The following is a 27,377-nucleotide window of genomic DNA, read 5'->3' on the forward strand; positions in this document are numbered from 1 at the left end:
ATGCTTGCTTTTGATAATCATCACGAAAAAAGGCTACTTATAAGTGAATCTGTTGTGCACAGCAAAACCAAATTTACTTTGGGTGGTAAACGCCATGCAATATATTCGCTTCATTGGAACATTTTAAGGTCCCCAATAGGTTCGGTACTTAATGAATAATATTAATTTATTGTACACAATTAGTTGAAGCTTATTTCATTTAAATACATGATTTCATCGTTACAACAAAATGAAATTTCGCGGTAAATAATGTAGACATGCACATGGATTATTGGAAGAAGTTAAACGAATTATAAATTACAAAGCAGAAGACATTTCAAACTAAAGCCAAGATTAGTCCACTCAATATAAGTATATAAAAGAGATCTGACAAATTCAATCTTATTGCAATTAACTATCAAACAACGTTCAGCATACCAAAGTCACTTAGGTATGCTGAACATCGTTTGATAATTAGTTGCAATATGATTGAAACTGCTGTTAGTGCATATATTTTTTATATGGATACCTTGGTGAAATAGGCAACATGTTTTCATTACAAACGAGCCTGTCTATAAAAAGAATCTTTTGTTGAAAGCTGGTGTCAGAATGACGACATATTACATCATCGATTAAACAACATCATGATGAACCGGCGTGATTTCATGAAGTCGACCAATCGAGCGAGTCTACATTGGTGCATTGGTTCCCGTATCTCATCGAGCTCGATTTGTTTTATCATTCGGAAGCCGGTATCCATTGTTAAAAAATATCGTGTATCGGTGGTTTGTTGTTTGTAAATCGATACTTTTCACCCAATATAATAAACGCACAAGTAGCGATGGCGTCAGAAAAGAAAACTAAGATACCAGAGAACATGTCTGTCGGATTTATAGGTGCAGGGCGAATGGCGCAAGCAATGGCCAAGGGATTCATATCAGCTGGTAAGCCGGTTTAAAGCTGTCACTGTAACTCAGTGTTTATTGTATGCATCATCATCATGTGTAGATATTATAATTAAAACAATAAATTTGATATGAATTTTAAAAACATGAACAATTATAATAAACATAATACACCATAAAAATAATGTATGTAACACTGGCAGCTCCAAAATGTGGGGCAGAATCAGTGGTTTTTTTATGGCAATTTCGGGGTTGATATTCGGCCCCATTCCCATCAAAAAAGAGTATATATTTTCCCCAGATTTTGTAGAAAAAAATCCCCTCAAGAATTAAAAAAAAAAAATTTTTAAGAAGGAACTGTTATAAAAATATTTATTTCATAACAACTAAGAAAGTATATAACAAATTAATAATATAATATGATTTAGAATTATTATAAAAAGTTACATTAAATAAGTATTTCCCAAATCAGTGTACTTTTCATATGAATTTCATGCTTTCCCAAAATGCCAGGAAAAGGCCTGATGTATCTATATATATTGTGTCAATATTTGATGATAAAAACATTCCTATTTGGTCCATTTTATTGATTAAAAAATGCTCAAATTTGCCATTTTTATCGATTAGAAAGTCCCAATTAGACTCAAAATGGCTAGGAAAACTGAGAGTGTGCATGAAGGCTGAACTGTCTGAAACTTATGTTGAAAAAATCATTGGGATATATTTTTAAAAAAGGACAGAGAAATTCAGCTGTGAATATAACATTCATACATACATGTGTTTTCATATAAAAAAACTTTATAACATATAAAAGAGTGAATTTTTAATTTTCCACTTTTCCAAAAAAACAACGTGTTTTTCCCCTTTGGGCGGGCCCCGCCACCATTCCCCTATTTGTGAAAAAAAACACTGAGAATCCCAACAAAGGCTCTGACAGTTACAAGTTTATTGAGTGGATATATAATAAATATTCGAGCGTTGAAACTGATCTGTAACTGACGCTCGATTGGTCATTGTCGGCTAGGGTACTACTCACATGTTTCCCGGGTACACTTAAGTATACTTACATGTACCCCGGGTACAGTAAATACACTTAAACGTACCCGGGAATTTTAACGCTAAATAAGTCTTTGTCGGCTTAAAAAAATCATTTTATATTTCAGGCTGCCTGAAAAGGCCGGACTGCCGGTCTTGTCCGGCAAAATTCTTTACGGTCCGGCGAAGTTTCTAATATTGCCGGTCCTTGTGACAGGCCAAACAAAATATGACTAAATACCGAAAAGTCTTATATTTTCCAAAAGAATGATTACACCCAATCGGAATCACTCTTTTCGTGAATTTCGAGCCTTTTTGTCATTAAGAACACTTAACGCGTTACTAGTTCCTAAGAGTACTCTCACTTTATTGTTGTTTTTCGAAAACGTCAATGTCATTGTTCCGACATATAACCATCTATCCAATTACAAAGGTTGTAACAAAAAACTACACATGAAAAAAATACTTATACAATTGATCGAAATTGTCAAATTTGAAGTTGTCATCATCATATATAAGCAATGTTTTGCTTTATGTATCATCAGAACGCATGAAATGACACGGAAATGTGCTTATATCAGTGTAATATCGCATAATGCCATTATCATTTTATTTTTGATAATATAAAACAGATAGTTTTGTACGGTGAATATATAAGAGTATATTTTGTACAAGTTGACTACATAATTACATATTATATTGAATGAATCCCATATTTAAAAATAACAGTGTGTTACATTTGCATAAAAACACATAATGATTTGATGTAATATGTTCAAAATTAATTACTTATAGTTGTCCAATACTTATACACAGGCTGCACATTGCAATAAATATGAGTTAAACTTAAACTTTTCGAGCGTGACCGTCCTGAAAATATACAAATTATCAATACACATATTTAATAATAGGGTTACAAGTTAAAGGTGGTTACCGTGGTAACCATACTCAATAATTATACATACACATCAAACTATTATTCATCTTTAAAACATAATGGTATGCTGTGTGGTGGTTCCAATCAACATATTAACATACAAATGGCATATTAAGATAACATATTAATTATCTTACAACATAGGTATCCTGAAAACAACACAGTGACAATAACAATAGTGTTTATACATCTTGACTTTGACAAACTGCACATATTACTTACGGAGTATAAGCTACTCTCGAACTGGTCTCTCTCAGCCTTGGGGGAGGTTAGCACTGTGACTGCTGTAATATTAATATTTTAAGGTGAAAGTGATGTGCAACAACCATGTAAAAGTTATTGACAGCCCAAGAGTTTTATCGAAAAGGAAAAAAGAAAAAATAGAAGCGAGTTGGGCCATAAATGCAGGAAATACACAGGGACAGATTCCTTTAAACAAAGATGACCATTCCTGTCACAAAGACGTTATAAAACATGAAAGATTCCCAATTATATTCAAGCCTTCAATCTCAAAATATAAAACAAAGCTTATTCGTAGACCTGTCCGATTTCTACTTTCATCTTCAAGGTATTCAACTCAAAATGACCCGAAAACGAGGTGCATCGCTTTGAACAGCCATAACTTCATCAATTGTGCAGCAATTTTCACGAACTCGATCTTATTCAACGCAAAAAAGGAATAAACTTTGAACAGAAATTCAGTAATTGTTGTTATGTTCAGGTACATGTACCTTTTTGAATTCCATTAATATTTGTATATATAATATAGTAACCTTAGTAGATTTTTAACCAGGTTTTACGAAGGAAAAAACTGGTTATTAGATTGGCGAATGCGGGCGGGCTGGCTGGCGGGCTGGCGGAATAAGCTTGTCCGGGCCATAACTATGTCGTTCATTGTCAGATTTTAAAATCATTTGGCACATTTGTTCACCATCATTGGACGGTGTGTGGCGCGAAATAATTACGTCGATATCTCCAAGGTCAAGGTCACACTTTGAGTTCAAAGGTCAAAAATGGCCATAAATGAGCTTGTCCGAGCCATAACTATGTCGTTCATCGTCAGATTTTAAAATCATTTGGCACATTTGTTCACCATCATTGGACGGTGTGTCGCGCGAAATAATTACGTCGATATCTCCAAGGTCAAGGTCACACTTTGAGTTCAAAGGTCAAAAATGGCAATAAATGAGCTTGTCCTGGCCATAACTATGTCATTCATTGTGAGATTTTAAAATCATTTGGCACATTTGTTCACCATCATGGGACGGTGTGTCCCACGAAAGAATCACGTCAATATATCCAATGTCAAGGTCGCCACGACTAAAAATAGATTTAAAAAAAAAAAAAAACTTACAAAGGGGGTTAATTTTTTTTGGTCATTTCAAAAGTTAAGTTTGAGTTTTCTCCCTTTATCAGATTTTTTTTTCACAATGAAAACCTGGTTTTGTGACAATTTTGTCCCTTGTTATTATATTATATATGTCATTCCCTAAATTACCCAATTGAGTTAAAGAACCGTGGGTGAAAAACCTTATTAAGCTCAAAAGTAGGGGGTGAAATTTTTGCTAAAACTATTGAATTTACAAAAATCTAATTGTTGTCAAAAACGGGGTGAATTACTCAATATACCCCAAAAGTTATCTATAGCCCTGTAATATTCACACCAATATGGGTATATGCTAAGTATTACAATTTACATATGTGACAAACCCTCTACTCCTTTTCTACTCAAGGGTCAGTTGCATGACAGTGCAGTGGGACGAAACCTCCAAACTTCATTCCTCCAATACTCAATATCCTAAGAAATATTACTCAAAAAAGTTTTGGGCCTTGCACCTGATACATTTCCTCTATGATATCCTTTTTTCCAGAGGTTTTTTACACTTTCAGTTATTGAGCTGATTTTTATGCCCCCCTTCGAAGAAGAGGGGGTATATTGCTTTGCACATGTGGGTCGGTCTGTCGGTCGGTCCGTCCGTCCACCAGGTGGTTTCCGGATGATAACTCAAGAACGCTTAGGCCTAGGATCATATAACTTCATAGGTACATTGATCATGACTCGCAAATGACCCCTATTGATTTTGAGGTCACTAGGTCAAAGGTCAAGGTCACTGTGACCCGAAATAGTAAAATGGTTTCCGGATGATAATTTAAGAACGCTTATGTCTAGGATCATGAAACTTGATAGGTAGATTGATCATGACTCGCAGATGACCCCTATTGATTTTCAGGTCACTAGGTCAAAGGTCAAGGTCACGGTGACCCGAAATAGTAAAATGGTTTCCGAATGATAACTCAACGCTTATGCCTAGGATCATAAAACGTGATAAGTACATTGATCATGACTCGCAGATGACCCCTATTGATTTTGAGGTCACTAGGTCAAAGGTCACGGTGACCCGAAATAGTAAAATGGTGTCCGGATGATAACTCAAGGACGCTTATGCCTAGGATCATGAAACTTGATAGGTAGATTGATCATGACTCGCAGATGACCCCTATTGATTTTCAGGTCACTAGGTCAAAGGTCAAGGTCTTGGTGACCGGAAATAGTAAAATGGTTTCCGGATGATTACTCAAGAACGCTTATGCCTAGGATCATGAAACTTGATAGGTACATTGATCATGACTCGCAGATGACCCCTATTGATTTTCAGGTCCATATGTCAAAGGTCAAGGTCACAGTGACAAAAAACATATTTACACTAGAAATGGCGCGGCAGAGGCCGACGCGTATCCCCACGCCGAATGTTTGACCTAGGTGTGCCCCAGGGTTGGTAATGGGGCCATGCATAGCTGAGATTGACCGTATTGTCATAAGAGAAGTTCATCATCAATTAGAAGTGAATTGGTGTAGAAATGAAGAAGTTATAGTAAAAGGTAATTTTGGGTGGGTGTGACATATGTGGGCAGGGCGCCCCAGGGTTGGTAATTGTGCCATGCATAGTTGAGATTGACCGTATTGTCATAAGAGAAGTTCAGTATCAATTTGAAGTGAATCGGTGTAGAAATGAAGAAATTATAGTAAAAGGCAATTTTGGGCGGATGTGGTCTATGTGGGCGGAGCCCCAGGGTTGGTAATGGGGCCATGTATAGTTGAGATTGACCGTATTGTCATAAGAGAGGTTCAGTATCAATTTGAAGTGAATCGGTGTAGAAATGAAGAAATTATAGTAAAAGGCAATTTTGGGTGGGTGTGGTCTATGTGGGCGGGGCGCCCCAGGGTTGGTAATGGGGCCATGCATAGTTGAGATTGACTGTATTGTCATAAGAGAAGTTCAATATCAATTTGAAGTGAATCGGTGTAGAAATGAAGAAATTATAGTAAAGGCAATTTTGGGTGGGTGTGGTCTATGTGGGCGGGGCCCCAGGGTTGGTTATGGGGCCATGCATAGTTGAGATTGACCCTAATGTCATAAGAGAAGTTCAGTATCAATTTGAAGTGAATCCGTGTAGAAATGAAAAAATTATAGTCAATGGAATTTTTTGGTGGGTGTGGCCTATGTGGGCGGGCGCCCCAGGGTTGGGATTGGGGCCATGCATAGTTGAGATTGACCCTAATGTCATAACAAAAGTTCAGTATCAATTTGAAGTGAATCCGTGTAGAAATGAAAAAATTATAGTAAATGGAAATTTTTGGTGGGTGTGGCCTATGTGGGCGGGGCGCCCCAGGGTTGGGAATGGGGCCATGCATGGTTGAGATTGACCATATTGTCATAAGAGAGGTCCAGTATCAATTTGAAGTGAATCAGTGTAGAAATAAAGAAGTAAATGTAAAATAACCTAAAAAAAATGAGTGATAATTTCTGACGCGGCCCCACCCCAACCGCTATAACTTTTGACCCAGGGGTCAGATCAAAATTCCAAATAGTGCAGGGTTGCACATATGCTCATAGCTACCATGTGTGTAAGTTTCAAGGTTCTAGTGCTTTTAGTGTAGGAGGAGATAGTGGCCAGGACGGACAGACAGACAGACAGACGGACGGACGGCGGAGATAACCACAATATCCCCACCTTTTTTTCAAAAAGCGTGGGGATAAAAATGGCTGTCAATGCAACTGAGAGCCCATATGGGGGGCATGCATGTTTTATTGGTATGTGAGTCTACCTACAAGACATACAGATGAAAATTGATTTTTGTTCCAGTCCATTGATATTTTGCAGTTATTTTTTATTCTTGGACTTCATAAATTTTCTGTTTTCTATATTTTTTTTATGAAACGCTTTAAAATATGTAGCCGTTTTTGGCATGTAAATCTACTTGACCTTCAGATGAAGTGTGAGTTTCGATTTTGTCCATTGATTTTTTGCGAAGTAGTTGGCCTTTGACTTTTGAATTTTTTCTGCAATTACTGTCTTGCGGAGGTTTTTTACGCGATACTTTATGATATTGAGCTCATTTTTCCTATCCCAGGGTACCTACATGGTTTACAGATGAAGTGTGAGCTTTGTTCCGGTCCATTGATATTTGGCAAAGTTGTGGGCCTTGATCTTTGAAATTTTCTCTAGGGTAGCTGTTTGTATGCCCCCGGAAGGGTGCCATATAGCATTTGAACTAACTGTCTGTCCATCCGTCCGTCCGAAAGCTTTAACATAGGCCATAACTTTTGCAATATTGAAGATACATGTAGCAACTTGATATTTGGCATGCATGTGTATCTCATGGAGCTGCACATTTTGAGTGGTGAAAGGTCAAGGTCATCCTTCAAGGTCAAAAGTCAAAAAATACTATCCAAGGGAAGAAATAAGCTTTAAAAGGGAGATAATTTCTAAACCTGCCAAGTGATATATTGAAATTTTATTTCAAAACGGCCTCAGGCCAATACAGTTGTCTTCAGCTCAATAACAAAGCCAATATGAATTCAACTAATTAATAACAAAATAACATTGACTACATTAATATACTTTGCTCTTTTAATCAAGGGTAAATAAAAGGTTCAAATGGCACTCCTAATTTAAAGCCACGAAAACTAATACTAGTACATCAAATAGTTTGACCATATGAACACAATTGTGAAATAAATCACTTTTAACATATTTGAAAACATTATTTAATAATAAGTCCATAATAGTCATTAGTCAAAAGATGATTCTATGTTCATATTATGTAAAGTAATAAGACAAAACCTCTCCTTTTCCAAAATGTTGCATGAAACCTCCATCACTGGAAGGAATTATATTTTATTCTGCTTTCTTACAAGTGATATCTAGCAGTTTATAATCAATTGTAAATTATTTCTTAATATTCTATTTTCAGGTGTAATAAAAGCAGAACATATTTTTGCCAGTGACACTGACCAGAGGATGCTTCACACCATACAAAAGGTTAGAAATGTGATAAGCAAATAACATATATTTGTTTGTAGTCATGTGTGAGGCAGGGAGAACTGTTGGTCTGAATGAAGTAGTTTTAGCCATTTTCATAATTGAATCCCCAATTATGAGGTACCTATACAGGTACTGTCTGTCTTTGACATAAAGGTCTGTCTGTCTATCGGCCTGTCTGTAGACAAACTTGTCCACTGGCTGACCTAACCTTTTAAACATAAACTATTCAAACTTGCAGGCATTGCTGTTAATGATATGAACTTGTGTGTGTGTGTGTGTGTGCGATATCTATCTTGCTACCTGTTATGTTACCTGCAGATACATTTTAGATGGTGTGAAATGAATTTGAGTTCTATTTTTATTGGCTTATAATTCTTGATGATATCATGTATATCTTGCCCCACTGTTCATTCACTCTTCATAAAATTTACTTGTTTAAATGTTCCAGGACTTAGGAATAAACACAACCATGGACAATATAGAGGTTGTTACAAAAAGTGACTTAATTGTGTTAGCAGTGAAGCCAAATGTAGTCAGTTCTGTATTGAAAGAAGTTTCATCAACAGTGTCCAAATCAAAGATTGTTGTATCCATTGCTGCCGGAATTCCACTTTCTGCTATTGAAAAGGTAAGATTTTTGATGGTCATTTTGGGAGGGAATTATGTTATTACAATTTGAAAAAAGTATTTAAATTATGGATGCCATCAAATAACAAAAGCTGTATTCAAACATTCACTTTGCCATGCAGTTGAATATTTGCATTGAGCCATTCATTGTTTTTTTCTTATTTTAATAAGAAATTTCCAATGTTTTGGTAATACAATCTTGAACGTGGGTGGGAAATACTAGTTAAAGTGTTTTTTTTACATTCTTACCAATTATTTAATGCCATCATAATGTTTTTTCTTAGCAATGACAGTTTTAACAACAAAATGTGTTGCTTAACAAAGCTAGTTTTGACATCAGAATGTGTTGCTTAGCAATACTAGTTTTAACATTATTGTGTGTTAGTTAGCATTGCTAGTTTTGACACCACTATGTGTTGCTAAGCAATTCTATATTTGTCCCTGACCATTATAATAATTACATTTCATTGTATGTTGCTTGGGTTAAGCAATGTTAGTTCATTGTATTAAAATCATTATATGTTGCTTAGAAATGCCAGTTTTGATTTAATTTGTTGCTAAGCAATGCTTGTTTTGACATTGGCCCTTATATATGAATTTCATTGTGTGTTTATTCCCTGTTCAGTATCTACCAGAAGGGTCCCGTGTGATCCGGGTGATGCCCAACACTCCGGCGCTGGTCCAGGCAGCTGCGTCCGTTCTAGCCCCGGGCTGTGCCGCCTCACAGGGCGATGCAGAGCTGGTGATAGAACTGTTGAAGTGTATTGGTATAGCCGAGCCTGGCTCTGAGAAGCTTCTTGATGCAGTCACTGGTCTCAGTGGCAGTGGACCTGCTTATGTGAGTTATTATCATTGAGATTTGCTCGGGGAAAACAGAGTTAATGCATGCAGGCCTTTTCCTTGCCAGTTTGGGAAAAATGCATTTTTGAGATTGGTATTTTTTTCGCATGAAAAGCCAACTGATTTGGGGGGGGGAAATTAACACTTTATACTTATTCAGATTAGAAGAACAGAATTATATAAATTATAGTTTTATACTGAAAATTATTACATGATGCCTTGCATGTGCATAAAGTGTCACCCCAGATTAGCCTGTGCAGTCTGCTTAGACTAATCAGGGACACCACTTTGTGCTTTTGTGGTATTTTTCATTTAAAGGAAGTCTCCTCATAGTAAAAATCCAGTTTCAGGGGAAATTGTCCTCCTTAATAAGCCTTGCATACTGCAGTAAGGCTAACAGGGGAAAGTGTCCTCCTTAATAAGCCCTGCATACTGCAGTAAGGCTAACAGGGGAAAGTGTCCTCCTTAATAAGCCTTGCATACTGCAGTAAGGCTAACAGGGGAAAGTGTCCTCCTTAATAAGCCTTGCATACTGCAGTAAGGCTAACAGGGGAAAGTGTCCTTCTTAATAAGCCTTGCATACTGCAGTAAGGCTAACAGGGGAAAGTGTCCTCCTTAATAAGCCTTGCATACTGCAGTAAGGCTAACAGGGGAAAGTGTCCTCCTTAATAAGCCTTGCATACTGCAGTAAGGCTTACAGGGGAAAGTGTCCTTCTTAATAAGCCTTGCATACTGCAGTAAGGCTAACAGGGGAAAGTGTCCTCCTTAATAAGCCTTGTATACTGCAGTAAGGCTAAGGGAAAGTGTCCTCCTTAATAAGCCTTGCATACTGCAGTAAGGCTAACAGGGGAAAGTGTCCTCCTTAATAAGCCTTGCATACTGCAGTAAGGCTAACAGGGGAAAGTGTCCTTCTTAATAAGCCTTGCATACTGCAGTAAGGCTAACAGGGGAAAGTGTCCTCCTTAATAAGCCTTGCATACTGCAGTAAGGCTAACAGGGGAAAGTGTCCTCCTTAATAAGCCTTGCATACTGCAGTAAGGCTAAGGGAAAGTGTCCTCCTTAATAAGCCTTGCATACTGCAGTAAGGCTAACAGGGGGAAGTGTCCTCCTTAATAAGCCTTGCATACTGCAGTAAGGCTAACAGGGGAAAGTGTCCTCCTTAATAAGCCTTGCATACTGCAGTAAGGCTAAGGGAAAGTGTCCTCCTTAATAAGCCTTGCATACTGCAGTAAGGCTAACAGGGGGAAGTGTCCTCCTTAATAAGCCTTGCATACTGCAGTAAGGCTAACAGGGGAAAGTGTCCTTAATAAGCCTTGTATACTGCAGTAAGGCTAACAGGGGAAAGTGTCCTCCTTAATAAGCCTTGCATACTGCAGTAAGGCTAACAGGGGAAAGTGTCCTTAATAAGCCTTGCATACTGCAGTAAGGCTAACAGGGGGAAGTGTCCTCCTTAATAAGCCTTGCATACTGCAGTAAGGCTAACAGGGGAAAGTGTCCTCCTTAATAAGCCTTGCATACTGCAGTAAGGCTAAGGGAAAGTGTCCTCCTTAATAAGCCTTGCATACTGCAGTAAGGCTAACAGGGGAAAGTGTCCTCCTTAATAAGCCTTGCATACTGCAGTAAGGCTAACAGGGGAAAGTGTCCTCCTTAATAAGCCTTGCATACTGCTGTAAGGCAAATCTGGGACCACATTTAACACACATGCGGCGATGCCTTTGGCCTGGTTTTCACTTAATTTATGTATGTGTGTTTCTTAGAGCTGTAACGATTCGGTTTGATGCATCGAAAAACCGGTTCAACACCGCCCATTCGATTTCGATACCAATACGGCCAATTTCGATTTGATTGGCTGCAATCCCGATTGATCCGCATTTTAAACCTTACTAAATCCAAATCCTTCGTCTTAACTTTCTTGTCATTTGTAATATGTCTTGTGATTGGTCAGTAGCCAATATGGCATCCAATGAATGAATGAATAACATGCTGAGAATTACATCAGCTGGTACAATTGCTTCTTAAACCACGCTGAAAAACGCACCGTCAAAATTAAAATCAAAAGTATGGGAACAGTTCTGGTTTCGCGAAGGTTCTGATGTAAAGACAACTTGCAAAACGTGTTTTGTTGACGTAAGTTGAAATCAGTCAATTGGTTTGTTTACATAACTGTGTGCATTCTGTTAAGAAGTCAACTGGAAGTTGTTTATATACTTACATGTTTGTTTTTGTTTTGTTTTTCTGTTAAACACATGTGATAGATTGTGCACTTTATGTTATTTAAGAATAACTCAACAAGAAGTTTTGTTCAATAAATTTGTTTCTTACAAAACAATGTGCATTTTTAAATTTTATTTAAAAAATTAAAAACTTTAAATGTACAACATAATGAATTTGTAAGTAAATAACAAATACCAAACATATTAATTCATGCCCTGGACAAACCAAACATGAAATAGTTTGCAAAATAAGCTGCAAATAGTTAAATTTGAATCGAATAGAAAATAATTGAATCGGACCATTTGGTATCGAAATCAAATCAAATTGAATAATGAGTGAATCGTTACAGCTCTAGTGTTTCTTATGAACAATTTTCAAAGTAAGCTTATCTAACTGTAAAAAAAAACTTGAAAGGAAGGACACATTTTTTTTCAAAGACAAAGAAAAAACTTAAATGCATAACTAATAAACTGGTACTAGTGTCTGTGCTGGTAAGTTTTCATCATTTATTACTTTGTGTTGCCTAATTAACTGTAAATTTAACCAAAGTATATGTATTTATCGGCCTATACACACAGAACGTGGCGTCTCATCAGGATCCAAACTGTTTGCTATTCTGATAGTATTCTTTGAAAAAAATTCGAAGAAAATGCTAATTTTAGAAATTCTCCAGACAAAATTTTAGCAGACGACACATTTCCCAGCATGCAAAGGGTTAAAGGCTCTCAAGATCCTGCACACAGTATTTCCAAATCACAGCGTATTGTACAATGAACATCAATAAACCACAAAGTATTTCTTAATATGTAGATTTCAACTTATACTTATCGTTCTGTATATTTCAGGCGTTTATGGCCATTGAAGCATTATCAGACGGGGGTGTGAAAATGGGACTACCGCGGGACCTTGCAATAAAACTTGCTGCACAAACATTGTTGGTAGGTTTGCAGCTCCTCTGGAAACCACTCAGAAAACTTCTATGAATCTTTATTGAATTGTCCTTGGGCTTTGTGCTACCAACCAATGCTTAAATTTCAATTTGTTTTAACTGACATGAAAGGGCCACCTTTCCCATCCAACACTTCCTCTCTTTAATCAATCAAATGATTATTTTCTTTTGATATTTAGGATACAAGGAGGAAAATAATTTAGTTCAGTATGGTTAAAATGTCATTGCATTTTGTGAAGATAAGAATTAGGCTAAATTATGCCTGTCACTTCAGAGTTTGATGTTGTGAGATTTAAGAGAGCACTTTTACTTTAATGAAATTATTATTTAAACCCCAAACATGCAAAATAATATATTGTTTAAAAAAGCACAATCACAATCTTTGATTTTAAAATTAAGGACAATGGGTGCCGCCATCTTTTAATTTCAAGAAACCGTAATGGAAAGTTGGAGAAAAAACTAGTGATATAACTCTAACATGAAATTGAGCAGAATGATGTCCCTTTTTGCACTTACAAATTATGTTCAGATAAATGTACCACAGGTGTTGGGCGCATGGCCAATTTACTGAAACACTATCAATATGTTATAAAAGAACATTTTTCATCACTGACAAAAAAAATGTTCATATATATTATATCAGAAAATCGTTGGCCATGCCTCTAACACCTGTGAAATGTACAAAATCTCTATTTCACAATTTTTACTACAGGTATTCAATTGAAACTTAAAGCATGACTTAAAACTGACCAAGTTTCCATAACTCAGACTTCCAATTTAGCAGAAGTACAGCAGCCGATCAATCGTAGTGGTCGAAGTGGCTCAGTAGCCAGTCAATTGTCATGGTCAAAGTGGCTTAGTAGCCAGTCAATGGAAGTGGTCAAAGTGGATCAGAAGCCAGCTAATGGAAGTGGTGAAAGTGGCTCAGTAGCCTGTCAATGGAGTGGTCAAAGTGGCTCCGTTGCCAGTCAATGGAAGTGGTCAATGTGGCTCAGTAGCCAGTCAATGAAAGTGGTCAAAGTGGCTCAGTATCCAGTCAATGAAAGTGGTCAAAGTGGCTCAGTAGCCAGTCAATGGCAGTGGTCAAAGTGGCTCAGTAGCCAGTCAATGAAAGTGGTCAAAGTGGCTCAGTAGCCAGTCAGTGAAAGTAGTCAAAGTGGCTCAGTAGCGAGTCAATGGAAGTGGTCAAAGTGGCTCAGTAGCCAGTCAATGGTAGTGGTAAAAGTGGCTGCTGTAGCCAGTCAATAGAAATGGTCAAAGTGTCTCAGTAACCATCAATGAAAGTGGTTAAAGTGGGTCAGTAGCGAGTCAATGGAAGTGGTCAATGTGGCTCAGTAGCCAGTAAATGGAAGTGGTCAAAGTGGCTGCTGTAGCCAGTCAATGGAAGTGGTCAAAGTGTCTCAGTAGCCAGTCAATGAAAGTGGTCAAAGTGTCTCAGTAGCCAGTCAATGGAAATGGTCAAAGTGTCTCAGTAACCATTCAGTGGAAGTGGTAAAAGTGGCTGCTTTAGTAAGGTGATGGCTTTTTAGATGGTTGGTCAGCTGATAGTATTTATTCAAAGAAACAAAAAACAAAACCTTCTTTGACAACGCCAACATCACACAAACATCCTTTTTATTCAAACAACCACAAGCTTAGCACAATTTAAAGAAGTAAAATGTTTGATAAAATATATGTTTTAGACCACATAAAATCATTCTCAATAAAAAACGTCTCAACAATCACATCACGCTGAAAACAAAAGAAGTAAAATATGAACCTTAATGTATTAATGGGATTGTACATATGATCCTTAATGTATTGATGGGATTGTACATATGATCCTAAATGTATTGATGGGATTGTACATATGATCCTTAATGTATTGATGGGATTGTACATATGATCCTTAATGTATTGATGGGATTGTACAGTAATATATGATCCTTAATGTATTGATGGGATTGTTCATATGATCCTTAATGTATTGATGGGATTGTACATATGATCCTTAATGTATTGATGGGATTGTCCATATGATCCTTAATGTATTGATGGGATTGTACAGTAATATATGATCCTTAATGTATTGATGGTATTGTACAGTAAATATATGATACTTAATGTATTGATGGGATTGTACATAAAATTGATAAGTATGCTTAAGCATATAGGTAAAAAATAATCAGATATTTTTTTCAAATCCATATGTTACTATGTAACTACCACCGTAGCATTGTAAAGTGCTAATTAGTCGTCATTTAATTAGTGATAATTATTAAAAACGTGTTACATACCCTGATACAATTTATAATATCAATGTCAGTAACTGCAATCAGAATCTTAAGCCCAAAATAGATGCCTAATAGTCGCGTAGTGTGAGAGACAACAAGGTAAATAGATTCAAGTCTTTACTTTTCGCATCTCAAAATGACTGCCTAGTGACTGCTTAAAACATGTAAAAAAGGGCTTTTTGTGTGAAATGTACTGGCTGCTGGTCACTAACGGCAGGTGACAGTTATACTTAGGTGTAATAAATATTGGTTTTTGTTGTTGGAATCTGGACTGAGCGCTAAGGCCAGGTGACTGCTGTAGTCAGGTGACCGATATACTCAGGTGACCGCTATACTCAGGTGACCCCTATACTCAGGTGACCTCTATACTCAGGTGACCTCTATACTCATGTGACCGATATACTCAGGTGACTGCTGTACTCTGGTGACCGATATATACTAATGTGACCGATATACTAATGTGACCTCTTTACTCATCTGACCGATATACTAATGTGACTGCTATACTCAGGTGATCGCTATACTCATCTGACCGATATACTAATGTGACTGCTATACTCAGGTGATCGCTTTACTCATCTGACTGATATACTAATGTGACTGCTATACTCAGGTGACCGCTAAACTCATCTGACCGATATACTAATGTGACTGCTATACTCAGGTGACCGCTATACTCAGGTGACCAATATAACTCATGCGACCGATATACTCAGGTGATCGCTATACTCAGGTGACCGCTATAACTCATGTGACCAATATACTCAGGTGATTGCTATACTAAGGTGACTGCTATAACTCATGTGACCGATATACTCAGGTGATCGCTGTACTAAGGTGACTGCTAGATCTGGCTGGACTGTCATAATAACTCAAAACATTCAAGCCAGGCAAAACTATAAAATGTATGATTTAAGACAATACAACTCTTGTATGAAAATGAAATAATATGAAAATTTGTGATGACGCAAGTCATATACATGAACTTGTGAAATTGTGAGCGAATTTAAAGTGAAGCAAGGTCTTTCGGCTTCCAATACTTTTTTATGCTGTCTGTCATCTCATGTTATATTATAAAAGTTATTCAGCCTATAAGTTTGAGGTTTTTATTTCAATATGATTTGGGCTAAATAATATAATGGAATATAATTTTAATGATTATGAAATTTAGCCAAAAAATTAAACCAAATGACAAAAACAAAAAAGCACTAACTGTCAAATAGTATGAAGACCTTATTGTCCTTATTGACGCGCACTGCACATGTTTTTTCAAGACCCCTGCGCGTTAAATTCGAACAACTTTTACCTATTCCTCACATTTGAACAGTGTAACATTTTCATTACCTGCCGCTCACAACATTGTTTAATCCAATCGCATGACATCACGATGTCCACTTTAACGCAAATCGGACGTGGATCCCATTTTATTTTTCATCGACTTAAATATTTCCCCATTAAGAGATGCTCGCCATTAAATCCAGTTTGACACGGTATTTTGCGCATTCACTGCGTCTAGTTGATAAGTATTTATAGTGTGACAAACAATACACCCGAACGCTCAATACCATACAGTTGGCGTCATCGGCGTAAAGCCACCCATGACAACGTCCTTTCACTGCTGCCTAGCACCCAAGTTACACGCAGTCCTCGAGGAATATACAACGACAAAATATATAATCAATAATGAACAATGTTAATGGTCATTGCTTAACAAAAACAGCGTACTCGTCCCTTTTGTTTAAAGAAATCAAATGCATAATGTTCATACGCGATCATTATCACCAAGTTTTGATACTACCCACTACAGTTCAATTTTTTAAATAAAAGAAGTTTCTATAGTTTGCGTGGTTTTCTGCACTGTAATTAATCAATATCATTTGTTTGTCTGTAATGAAAGAAGAATAAAAACAAGTATATATCTATGATTTATCACTCACCTGTGCTGATTACAATAATTATTATTATTGTTGGTTTGTAACCTACGTAGTATACTCGCACTGTAGCATATTTACGGTGTCACTGTGTTGCAAACAAAATGGCCACAAAAACGATCTTTTCAGATGTTATGTGCCAGTCTTTCATGGATTACGGGCTACATAAATCTTATCTTATGGATCCAATAAATTCCGATGAACCCCAGATAAGACAGCCTGCGTTTCTATAACGGCATGAGCGTCAATAAGGACATATACGGTATTATAGTTGGCAAATTATGAGCACAAAACAATGATAAAAGTCATTTGTTAAAATCATATCTAATATTGATAAGAGAATGTCAGCAATCTTCTTTTTTTCTCTTTAATCAAATAATATTTTTCCTACAGATGATCAGTTTTCAGTGAAATGATCATTATTTTCTTTCATTAAGAAAATTATGCAAGCATTGAATTATTTTTGGTATTATTTTTGAATATGGACTGCATGTTACACAAAATATTTTGCTTCTATTTTACAAACATTAGAGCCTTAACCAGATTTATGTTCTATGTTTGTTCAAGCTTTGATTGACCTCTGAATTGTATACATAAAGTACAATGGATGACTGGCTTGTCAACATAACAAGGTCATCTCTGCTGTAAAACACTGCTGTGGGTCTACTGATTTTAGTAACAATAGCTATCTGCCTCTTCCCCTCTCTGTCCACTTGCATAACAATTTCAGAGGCATAATCACAAACCAAAACCTGTCCTGCAGGGGAAACGCAGACACTTGGGTATTTAAGCTGTGGGTCTGTGAAATAGGACAGTACAGTGCCATCCCTGGCCAGGGTTAGGAGTTGATGGCAGGGTTGGTTGATTACATAGATCATGTTCCCGTTGGGACTCGCAGCACACTTGGCCACTGTACTACCTGTAAAAAAGATTACACATGTATTTAAGTCAACAACAATGTTCATACACTCCATAAGTTTTTTTTGTGTCAATAAGCACTTTTGAGGTGTTAACTTATATAAATTAATATTTTAGAGTTTCTCAATTTTAACAAAATACCTTTACTACAGGTATCCTCATACAGCTTTTTTATCTGTGTCCCATTCAAGTCGTAGAGGTACAGGGCAGTGCCTGACGTGATGTATAGGTCACCATGGCGATGGGCCATACTATGACTGGGATGTTCTAGCTGGAATTCTCTGCCTTTACTCATGTGTCCATCTTTCACAGTGAGGAACTTTACCCAGTGTATTTTGTTATTATCCATATCAGTAACTGGACAAGCCACTTCACAGTCAGCTATATGGCAAATGTCTTTAGGGTAGCCCCACATTTGAATGTTTTGCACAATTGTAAATGACTTATCTAGCAACTTTACAAACTTCTTTTTTATGTCAGAAATAAGAATCTCTCCTGTACTTACCTGGCAGATGCCACTTGTAACATTATAGCCCATTTCATCCCCCAATATTAAAGAATGAGAATCCTGCATTTTCAATTGGATCACCTCGTTGGCTCTAACAATTGTCCCCAGACTTGTCAGTGTAGATAAGTAAGGTTCAATCTCATATCTGGCAATATACGCCATTGAATACTCTTTATTGCTTGATGTCTCCTTTACAAACATTTCTGCTTGCCGCAGCTGCTGTTGACATTTTTCGTAAGCTATGAAAGATTGTTCCTTATCCATCATGTGTATTTCCTTTATTGTGTCACTGAGATGCGCCAGGTGTGCACGGACACTGATGCATTGGTCTTTATCCCTCTTCAAAGATTCCTTCAGTTTAGCTCTCAGATTATCCATATCCACAGCTGTTGCTGTTTCTAGCTTATCTATTGCAGCATTTATTTTCTGCCGCAGTGCTGCAAGTTCTTGTCGTATCTCCTTGTATGAGGCCTCCAATGACTGCATAGAGCCGTCCCAATCGTGCAGATACCCCTGCAGTTGTTGTTGCATTGTCTTCATGCTGGACAATAGCTCTTTGATATCTCCAATTTTGTGGACCTTTGCTTTCTCATTAGTTGGTGTGACTTTAATGCACTGGCTACAAAAATACAAAATGAGAACTTGCTGCTTAAATTTGCCAGAATTTTTAACCAAGTATATATTAGAAGTTGCACATCCTGGTAAAGGCAGAAGAGCTTATGGGATGGCATGGTGTCTGTGTGTGTGTGTGTGTGTGCGTGCGTTAGACTTTTCTTGTTTATCCGATAAAGTCCACACTTTTCATTCGATTCTTTTCAAACTTGTTCAGTGTCTTTATATTAATGAGAACTCGAACCCTATTGATTTTCAGGTCACTGGGTCAAAGGTCAAGGTCAAAGTGACTTGAAATAGTAAAATGGTTTCCGGATGATAACTCAAGAATGCTTACGCCTAGGATCATGAAACTTCATAGTTATATTGATCATGACTGGCATATGACCCCTATTAATTTTGAGGTCAAAGGTTAAGGTCACAGTGACTCAAAACAGTAAAATGGTTTCCGGATGATAACTTAAGAATAAAAAGGCCTAGGATCATGAAACATAATAGGTACATTGCTCATGCCTGGCAGATGACCCCTATTGGTTTTTAGGTCACTAGGTCAAAGGTCAAGGTCACAGTGACAAAAAATGTATTCACACAATGCTGCCACTACAACTGACAGCCCATATGGGGCATGTTTTACACTCAGCCCTTGTTTAAAAAGAGCAATATCGAAGCAATAAGTCCAGAATGACTTCCCCTTGAATATGAGGAAATTTTGAAATTCCGCTTGTTTACACAATAAATTCCACAGTTTTCATCTAATTATTTCCAAATTTGCAAAGTATCTTTATATCAATGAGGACTTGAACCCTATTGAATATGAGCAGTATCTCAGAAATAAGTACACAATAATCTCTCCTTGAATTTGAGAAAATTCTCCTTGTTTGCGCGATTAAGTACACAGTTGCCATCTTATTCTTTCCAAACTTGCACAGTGTTTATCGCAGTAGAGCAATTCAGGCCCTCATGGGCCTCTTGTTTAAATTGGAGTATGGCAGGTGGGTGGCGTTAAACGTGGTTTCCTTCCAATAACTTCAGTTTGTATAGAGCAAGCTTACAGGAACTTGACTTTACAAGCTTTCTAGGTCTAGCTTGGGATTGTACTTGGCTAGTCAGGATAATGTCAAGGTCATCATTACTAAAAATAGCAAAATGGTTTCTTTTCAGTAAATTCAGTTTGGAATTAGGATTTGCATTGATATTTGGAGTTCAGGTAGCCTACATGCAGGCACAGTTTGGGATAGCATTTAACTGGGGCCAGATTTGTCATGGTCAAGGTCACAGTTACAAAAAAAGGACACAAGTGGTTTCTGGTCAATAACATTAGTTATTGTATTGACAAATCTTTATGAAACTTTATAAGTAGCCAGCTTGCAAGGGTACTTAGTTTTGGATTGTTTTCGGGGGTAGATGTTTCAGATTCAAGGTCACAGTTACTCAAAAAATGGTTTCTGATCAATAACTTTAGTTTGGATGAAGTTTTCGCACAAAAATTGTGTGTATAGGTAGCTTACATGCAGATGTCTTTGGATTGCTTTTTGGGACAATTGGGTCAAGACCGCTGTTTCTAAAAGTTAAAAAGATGTCATTACAGCATATGCCAGGTAGAATTAAACCCAACACATGTATTCTGTAATACATGTCAGTTGTATTTTTCAAGCATATTCTCTATTTGTCACTGAACATTACCTGGTAACAAATTCGTTAAGTATGAATCAATATAAATTATATCATATAGGTTGAGTTGGTTTACCTGTGATTTGCTGAAATACAAGCAAGGCAGCAGAGTTGGCTATGGTTCTCACAGTAAAAATCTATCCTCCTGTCCCTGTGCTCTGTACACATGTCTACAAGGTCCAGGGTTGCCATAGTAACCGGCCACTTCTCCATCTGACCTTTCCCGTAGGCGGGATGGCTGGTGAACAGCTGGTTGTGGAGCTCCACACAACTGTCACAGAAGTACTTGGAGCATTCCTTGCAGTAAAACTTGGCCTCTTTTGTACTGCAAGCGGAGCACATATCGCCTTGTATAACGTCCGATCCACTTTTTAATGAGTCTTCTCTGTTAGATACCATATCGTCCTGTTTAACGTCCGTTCCACTTTTTAATGAGTCTTCTCTGTTAGATGCGATATCGTCCTGTTTAACGTCCGATCCACTTTTTAACGAGTCTTCTCTGTTAGATGCCATATCGTCCTGTTTAACGTCTGATCCTTTTTTTTAACGAGTCTTCTCTGTTAGATGCCATATCGTCCTGTTTAACGTCCGATCCACTTTTTAATGAGTCTTCTTTGTTAGATGCCTTATCATCCTGTTTAACGTCCGATCCACTTTTTAACGAGTCTTCTCTGTTAGATGCCATTGTTAATATTGTAACGATGTAAAAAAAAAGGTGATAACTGTTATTAATTTTTATTTATAATAACAAATTTTGTATTACATCCATTCAGCTTTAGAGTGTTTCTTAGTTAATCATAGGATTGTTCTCTACACATTAAGAAGTTTAACTTCAAATGTCTAACATGAATTTTACTGAACAAAGGGGTTTTCTGTAATCTTGATAATGAAGTTATATAAAGTATCATTTGAATGTTTTGCCAAGTATTTTTGCTGTAGATAACATTTAGCACTTGGACCAGAGTATTTTATTCAATAGAACATAAGATTATAAGCTTCAGTAATGTCAACACTATTTGATAACAAATTATTTTTTAATGAATTTGAAATTGATTTGCATGTATTAAGGCCTGCAAATGTGTTCTGAAAAGTTTTTCTTTAAACATATCTGATTTTTTGTAAATTGGTGCGTAGGAAATATAATTAAAAGAACAAACAGGCATACTAATACATGTATATATATATCTTTTGAATTTCTTATATAAATGGTAAAAGAGACAAAACTGTTTAGTACAGTAGTAATTGATAGACCTTCAGCTGAATATGACCCTGCTACCATCTCTGAGGGAATTTTCAAGGTTATGTTTTTGTTAATCCTCTTGTAAGGTGGCATCCTCTGATAAAAATTTGCAAAATTCTGTTGAGCCTGAACAGAATTATGGGTATGGGACTTTGAAACACATACCCCATGTTTTGCCTTTTAACTCATTTCAATTTGCAATACTGCTAAGTTCAACATCAATATTCTTGTTAAATAACTGGTGTCCCAGCCTATTCTATTGAATTAAGACACTGTGGATGAAAAAACTGCTTAGATACACGGAATCGTAAATATCAACAATTTGTATAGAAAAGTTACTTCCCTTTGTTTGGATTCTGCCATTTATTGTCCCCTATCGGTTTCGCCAGAGGACTTATGGTTTGCGCTCCGTCAGTCAGTCTGTCTGTCAGTCTGTCCGTCACACTTTTCTGGATCCTGCGATAACTTCACAAGTTCTTAATATTAGTTTATGAAAGTTGAAACATGGATAGATGGCAATATGGACATTATGCACGTCATTATACCCCCATTACTGGTGATGGGGGCTATATAGGAGTCACTTTGTCGTTCTGTAGGTCTGTCCCGAAATTTCATCCGATCTTCACCAAACTTGGTCACAAGTTGTATCTAGATGACGTCAAGGTCAAGTTTGAATATGGATCATGCCAGGTCAAAAAACTAGGTCACGGGGTCACTCAGTGTGTTTTAAACCGAAAGTTTGTCCGGACCATAACTATGTCATTAATTGTTAGATTTTAAAATGACATGGTACATTTGTTCACCATCATGGGACGGCGTGTCGTGTGAAAAAAGTATGTTGATATCTCCAAGGTCAAGGTCACACTTAGGGTTCAAAGGTCAAATGCTTGTCCGGGCCATAACTTTGTCATTTATTGTGATATTTTAAAATCTTTTGGCAAATTTGTTCACCATCAGTGGACGGTGTGTCACGCGAAAGAATTACGTCGATATCTCCAAGGTCAAGGTCACACTTTAAGTTCAACGATCATAAATTAGCTTGTCCGGGCCATAACTAAGTCATTCATTGTAAGATTTTAAAATCCTGTGGCACATTTGTTCACCATAATTGGAAGTTGTGTTGCACGAAAGAATTACGTCGCTATCTCCAAATTCAAGGTCACACTTATTGTTCAAAGGTAAAAACTGTCCCTAAACGAGCTTGTCCGGGCCATAACAATGTCGTTCATTGTGAGATTTAAAAATCATTTGGCACATTTGTTCATCATCATTGGACGGTGTGTCGCGCAAAAGAATTACGTGATATATCCAAGGTCAAGGTCACACTTTGAGTTCAAAGGTCAAAAATGGCCATAATTAGCTTGTCTGGCCATAACTATGTCATTTATTGTGAGATTTTTAAATCATTTGGCTCTTTAGTTCACCATCATTGGACGGTGTGTTGCGCGAAAGAATTACGTAGATATCTCCAAGGTCAAGGTCACACTTTTAGTTCAAAGGTCAGAAATGGTAATAAATGATCTTGTCTGGACAATAACTATGTCATTCATTGTGAGATTTTAAAATGACTCTGTACATTAATTTTATTCACAGTCATTGGACAGTGTGGCATTGGAAAGAATTCAAAAGTTCAAAGGTCAAAATGGCTGTTAATTATAATGGCATAATAATTCTTAAAAATTACAATAAATTACATTCTCTTGTTTTGTGAAGACAGCATGCATAATAGTCTGTGTCAATGCGGCACGTGGGGGTATGCGTCACGTCTGTGACAAAGCTCTAGTTTCATTTTGTTCATTAGTCAAAAATTCTGGTTGCTATGGCAACAAATAGACTATGGCAACCATATTGCGACCATATTGCTTGGCAATCTCTAGTTAAATTTTGGTTTTGGTGAATTTCTGCAGACGAAACATATTGTTGACTGTACTTTTCAATTAGCATTCATAATTGTGTCAATATTTTAGGATCGAACTATGTCTACCTATCTGATTATAATCTCCTGCTAAAGACAGAGGGATATAGTTTGGACGTTGTCCATCCATCAGTCTGTCTGTCACAAATTTTTCAGGGCTTTTATCTCAGAAACTATATGAGATTACAACATGAAACTTCAAAAGTGTAAAGATATCAATAATGGGAAGTGACATTCATAAGAACCATAACAATACACTTTCTTTAATAAGATTTATTGCCCATTTGTAGTTTTGTATGATGACTGTCTGTCACAAAATTTTCAGGGCTATATCTCAGAGACTGTGTAAGTGTTCTGCATGAAACTTTATGGGTGTATAGATATCAATAAAGAGGAGTGTCATGCACAAGAACAATAACCCTACACTGTTTTAAATAAGAGTTATTTCCTATTGTTTCTTTATATGATGTCACAAACTTTGCAGAGATATATCTAATTGACCATAATAGATTTCAACATGAAACTTATGTGTGTATAGATATCACCCAAAACTTTCTTAAATATGAGTTATTACCCTTTGTTGTTTAAATAACCTTTTCTTTTAGTTCTGCACCCATCAATAAACAAAATATATTTGGCTTGGGATATCAATCAACGCATTTGCTTGTTTCATCTACAGGGTGCGGCGAAAATGGTCCTGGAGACTGGCAAGCATCCAGGAGAGCTGAAGGACCAGGTGTGCTCCCCGGGCGGCACCACCATCGCAGCCATGCATAAACTGGAGAAGGCCGGGTTCAGAGCGGCTCTCATTGACGCTGTAGAGGCTGCCACACTACGTGCCAAGGAACTGGGCGAATCTGAGACCAAGTGAATGTGGCTGTACCATGTCTTGCTTTCTCTGTTGAAGTTGGAGTGGTGCCCTCTGGAGGTGTTAGCGCTTCACTTACCTGTTGGACTGTCTCCAAAATGTTGTTTGTTAATTTTGATCATTAAATCGTGTCCTTAACAAGTTTTGGGAACAGTGTCTCAAAATGTGTACATGAGATAAATATGGTCTGTTACCTTTACTTGTTTGAATTAAGCAAAAAAGAAGCATTACAATATTATGTATACCTTGTTAGTGATTGATGAAATGCTGAAATATGGAGGAATGTAACGAATAAAACAAGCTATATTTTTCAGTTCATTCGTTTGTTAAACGCTGTGATACACATATTCTAGTAGACTGTTCACTGTATATTTTATGCCATGCAGTTGCACAAATTGCAACTTTCAGGTGCCATTTATAGTCATTATCACCCAGCTTCTGATGTTCACCTAATATAATTTAATGACTTCGTTGGTTGCTAATTGGGATTAGCGCTTTGGTGCTTTTGTGTGAATTGTGATCAAGATGATAATTATGCTTTCAATTATTTGATGATTACTATGATGTTGAATATGGTGTCAATTATTTTATGATTACTATGATGTTGATAATGGTGTCAATTTTACTTATGATTACTATGATGTTGATTATGGTATCAATTATTTGATCATAACTATGATTTTGATTATGGTATCAATTATTTTATGATTACTTACTATGATGTTGATTATGGTGTCAATTATTTTATGATTACTATGATGTTGATAATGGTGTCAATTATTTGAGGATTACTATGATGTTGATTATGGTGTCAATTATTTGATGATAACTATGATGTTGATCATGGTGTCAATTATTTTATGATTAATATGATGTTGATTAAAGTATCAGGTATTTAATATTATATTGCGGTATTTTAAATTAGGGAAGTCACTTTGTTTTTTGTTTAGATATTATGTTTATAGGATCTTGCCAATTATATTTAATGTTTGACATATGGCCATAATAAATGATTACTTATCACGAAAGTGATGTACTGTCTCTCAAATTATTGGTCTTTTATAACCTTAGTTTGATGCTTTCTTTAGTACCTAGCCATCAAGATAATAACACTATTTAGTTAAATTTGTATGTGATAAATATATGTGGTTGAAGAAAGTAAGCTTTCTGTAGTACCTAGCCATCAAGATAATAACACTATTTAGTTAAATTTGTATGCGATAAATATATGTGGTTGAAGAAAGTAAGTTATCACAATGACTTAAGTACAATATGACCATTTTATCACCATTCCAAATAATCTTGCACCAAGGGAATAGTCAACATAAAGTAGTTACTTTTGTTGTCAATGTTGGGGATGTCCTCAATTGTTTTTTCCACAAATAAATCTTAAACTATTAAAGCTATCAACATGAGAACATAGGTAAAAACTGATTGTAGCCTTGTACATGGGACATAATTGCTCATGTGTATTGTAGCCTTGTACATGGGACATAATTGCTCATGTCTGATTGTAGCCTTGTACATGGGACATAATTGCTCATGTTACGCGTAAACTATCGGGCAACACCTCAGACTTTAGATTTTAATTTGTGTTGCTTTTTTCTTTCCATATTGGAAATAATACTTAGTTTTGTATATAAAACCATTGTAAAATTTCCGTCATTTACCAGTGATGTTACAACATCACTTACCAATCACAAAGATGACAAAAGTTGGATTTTCATATTTTCACTGATGTCACAAACAAACATTCAAACAACTCGTGTGTTTTAAAAACCGGTAATTAGATAGTAACATGAACATGTTCAAGTATACACTGATACTTTCAATATGATACATTTTATCAAATAGTAGAACAGTCAACACAAGAGACAACATCACCATTATTGATACAGTAGACTCTGTAAACTGGACAGTCTGGGGACCGGCCTGATCATCCAGTTTTTAGAGTTCCGGTTTACCAATAGTAGGCATATTGCCTAAATATACATTGTATGCATTGTGTACGAAATCATATAAGAATACATGTACCATGTGCTAACTGTACTCGTGTAATTTTTATTTGTTAAATATTCTTCAAAAAATGTGTTTTTATTCAATTTAAAGCAAAAAACATTCCATACCGACCTGTTTTTATTAAACCCAAAGTGAGCGTGGTGTTATATACATGTACATGGGTATGTGACATTTTTCATATAGGCGAGTGAGTCGTGTTCAAGTTCGCTATAAATAGCTCTGAATGAATTAATTTTTATTTGTTACAAATAGAAAGCGCCAAACGTCATAGACAATTTTGACGAATTACGACACAAATACGATTGTTGTGACATATGATTTATTATTCAAGACATAACACATTTCACAAAACATACACACAGAAAAACAGCGTCATATTTTCAAGAGATTCATTTAAATACTGAAGATGCGTTTGAAATTACGAAAAGGCAATTAATGAATTTGCATACAGATGGATGGATATTTAACGGTCATATTTATCACAGTTTTATCTGACAAACAAACAAACAACCATTTAAGCATTTAAAACATGGCTATAAGATCTTTTAAACTACCCAAGAAGATCACAAGAAAGTGATTGTCGCAACGACATGCATTAATTTTGTAAT

At 36.4% G+C, this 27,377-nt stretch overlaps 2 protein-coding genes across 2 annotated transcripts; one reads left to right on the plus strand and one right to left on the minus strand.

Annotated features, from left to right (window-relative positions):
* The first annotated feature begins 690 nt into the window (after positions 1–690).
* On the plus strand, positions 691–25,778 carry LOC127848271 (uncharacterized). Its single transcript, XM_052380640.1, has 6 exons — positions 691–923; positions 8,114–8,181; positions 8,633–8,812; positions 9,437–9,649; positions 12,711–12,803; positions 24,562–25,778. Exons 1-6 carry the CDS (start codon positions 821–823, stop codon positions 24,751–24,753), a joined length of 849 nt encoding a protein of 282 aa, XP_052236600.1. The 5' UTR covers positions 691–820; the 3' UTR covers positions 24,754–25,778.
* Positions 17,425–18,246, minus strand: LOC127848278 (uncharacterized). Its single transcript, XM_052380649.1, has 2 exons — positions 18,078–18,246; positions 17,425–17,937 (listed from the first exon to the last, which is right to left on the minus strand). The coding sequence occupies exons 1-2, from the start codon at positions 18,229–18,231 to the stop codon at positions 17,564–17,566; spliced, it is 528 nt and encodes a 175-aa protein (XP_052236609.1). The 5' UTR covers positions 18,232–18,246; the 3' UTR covers positions 17,425–17,563.
* Positions 25,779–27,377: the final 1,599 nt, after the last annotated feature.

This window comes from Dreissena polymorpha, chromosome 10 (genome assembly GCF_020536995.1).
Source record: "Dreissena polymorpha isolate Duluth1 chromosome 10, UMN_Dpol_1.0, whole genome shotgun sequence".
In the NCBI taxonomy this organism is placed as follows: domain Eukaryota; kingdom Metazoa; phylum Mollusca; class Bivalvia; order Myida; family Dreissenidae; genus Dreissena; species Dreissena polymorpha.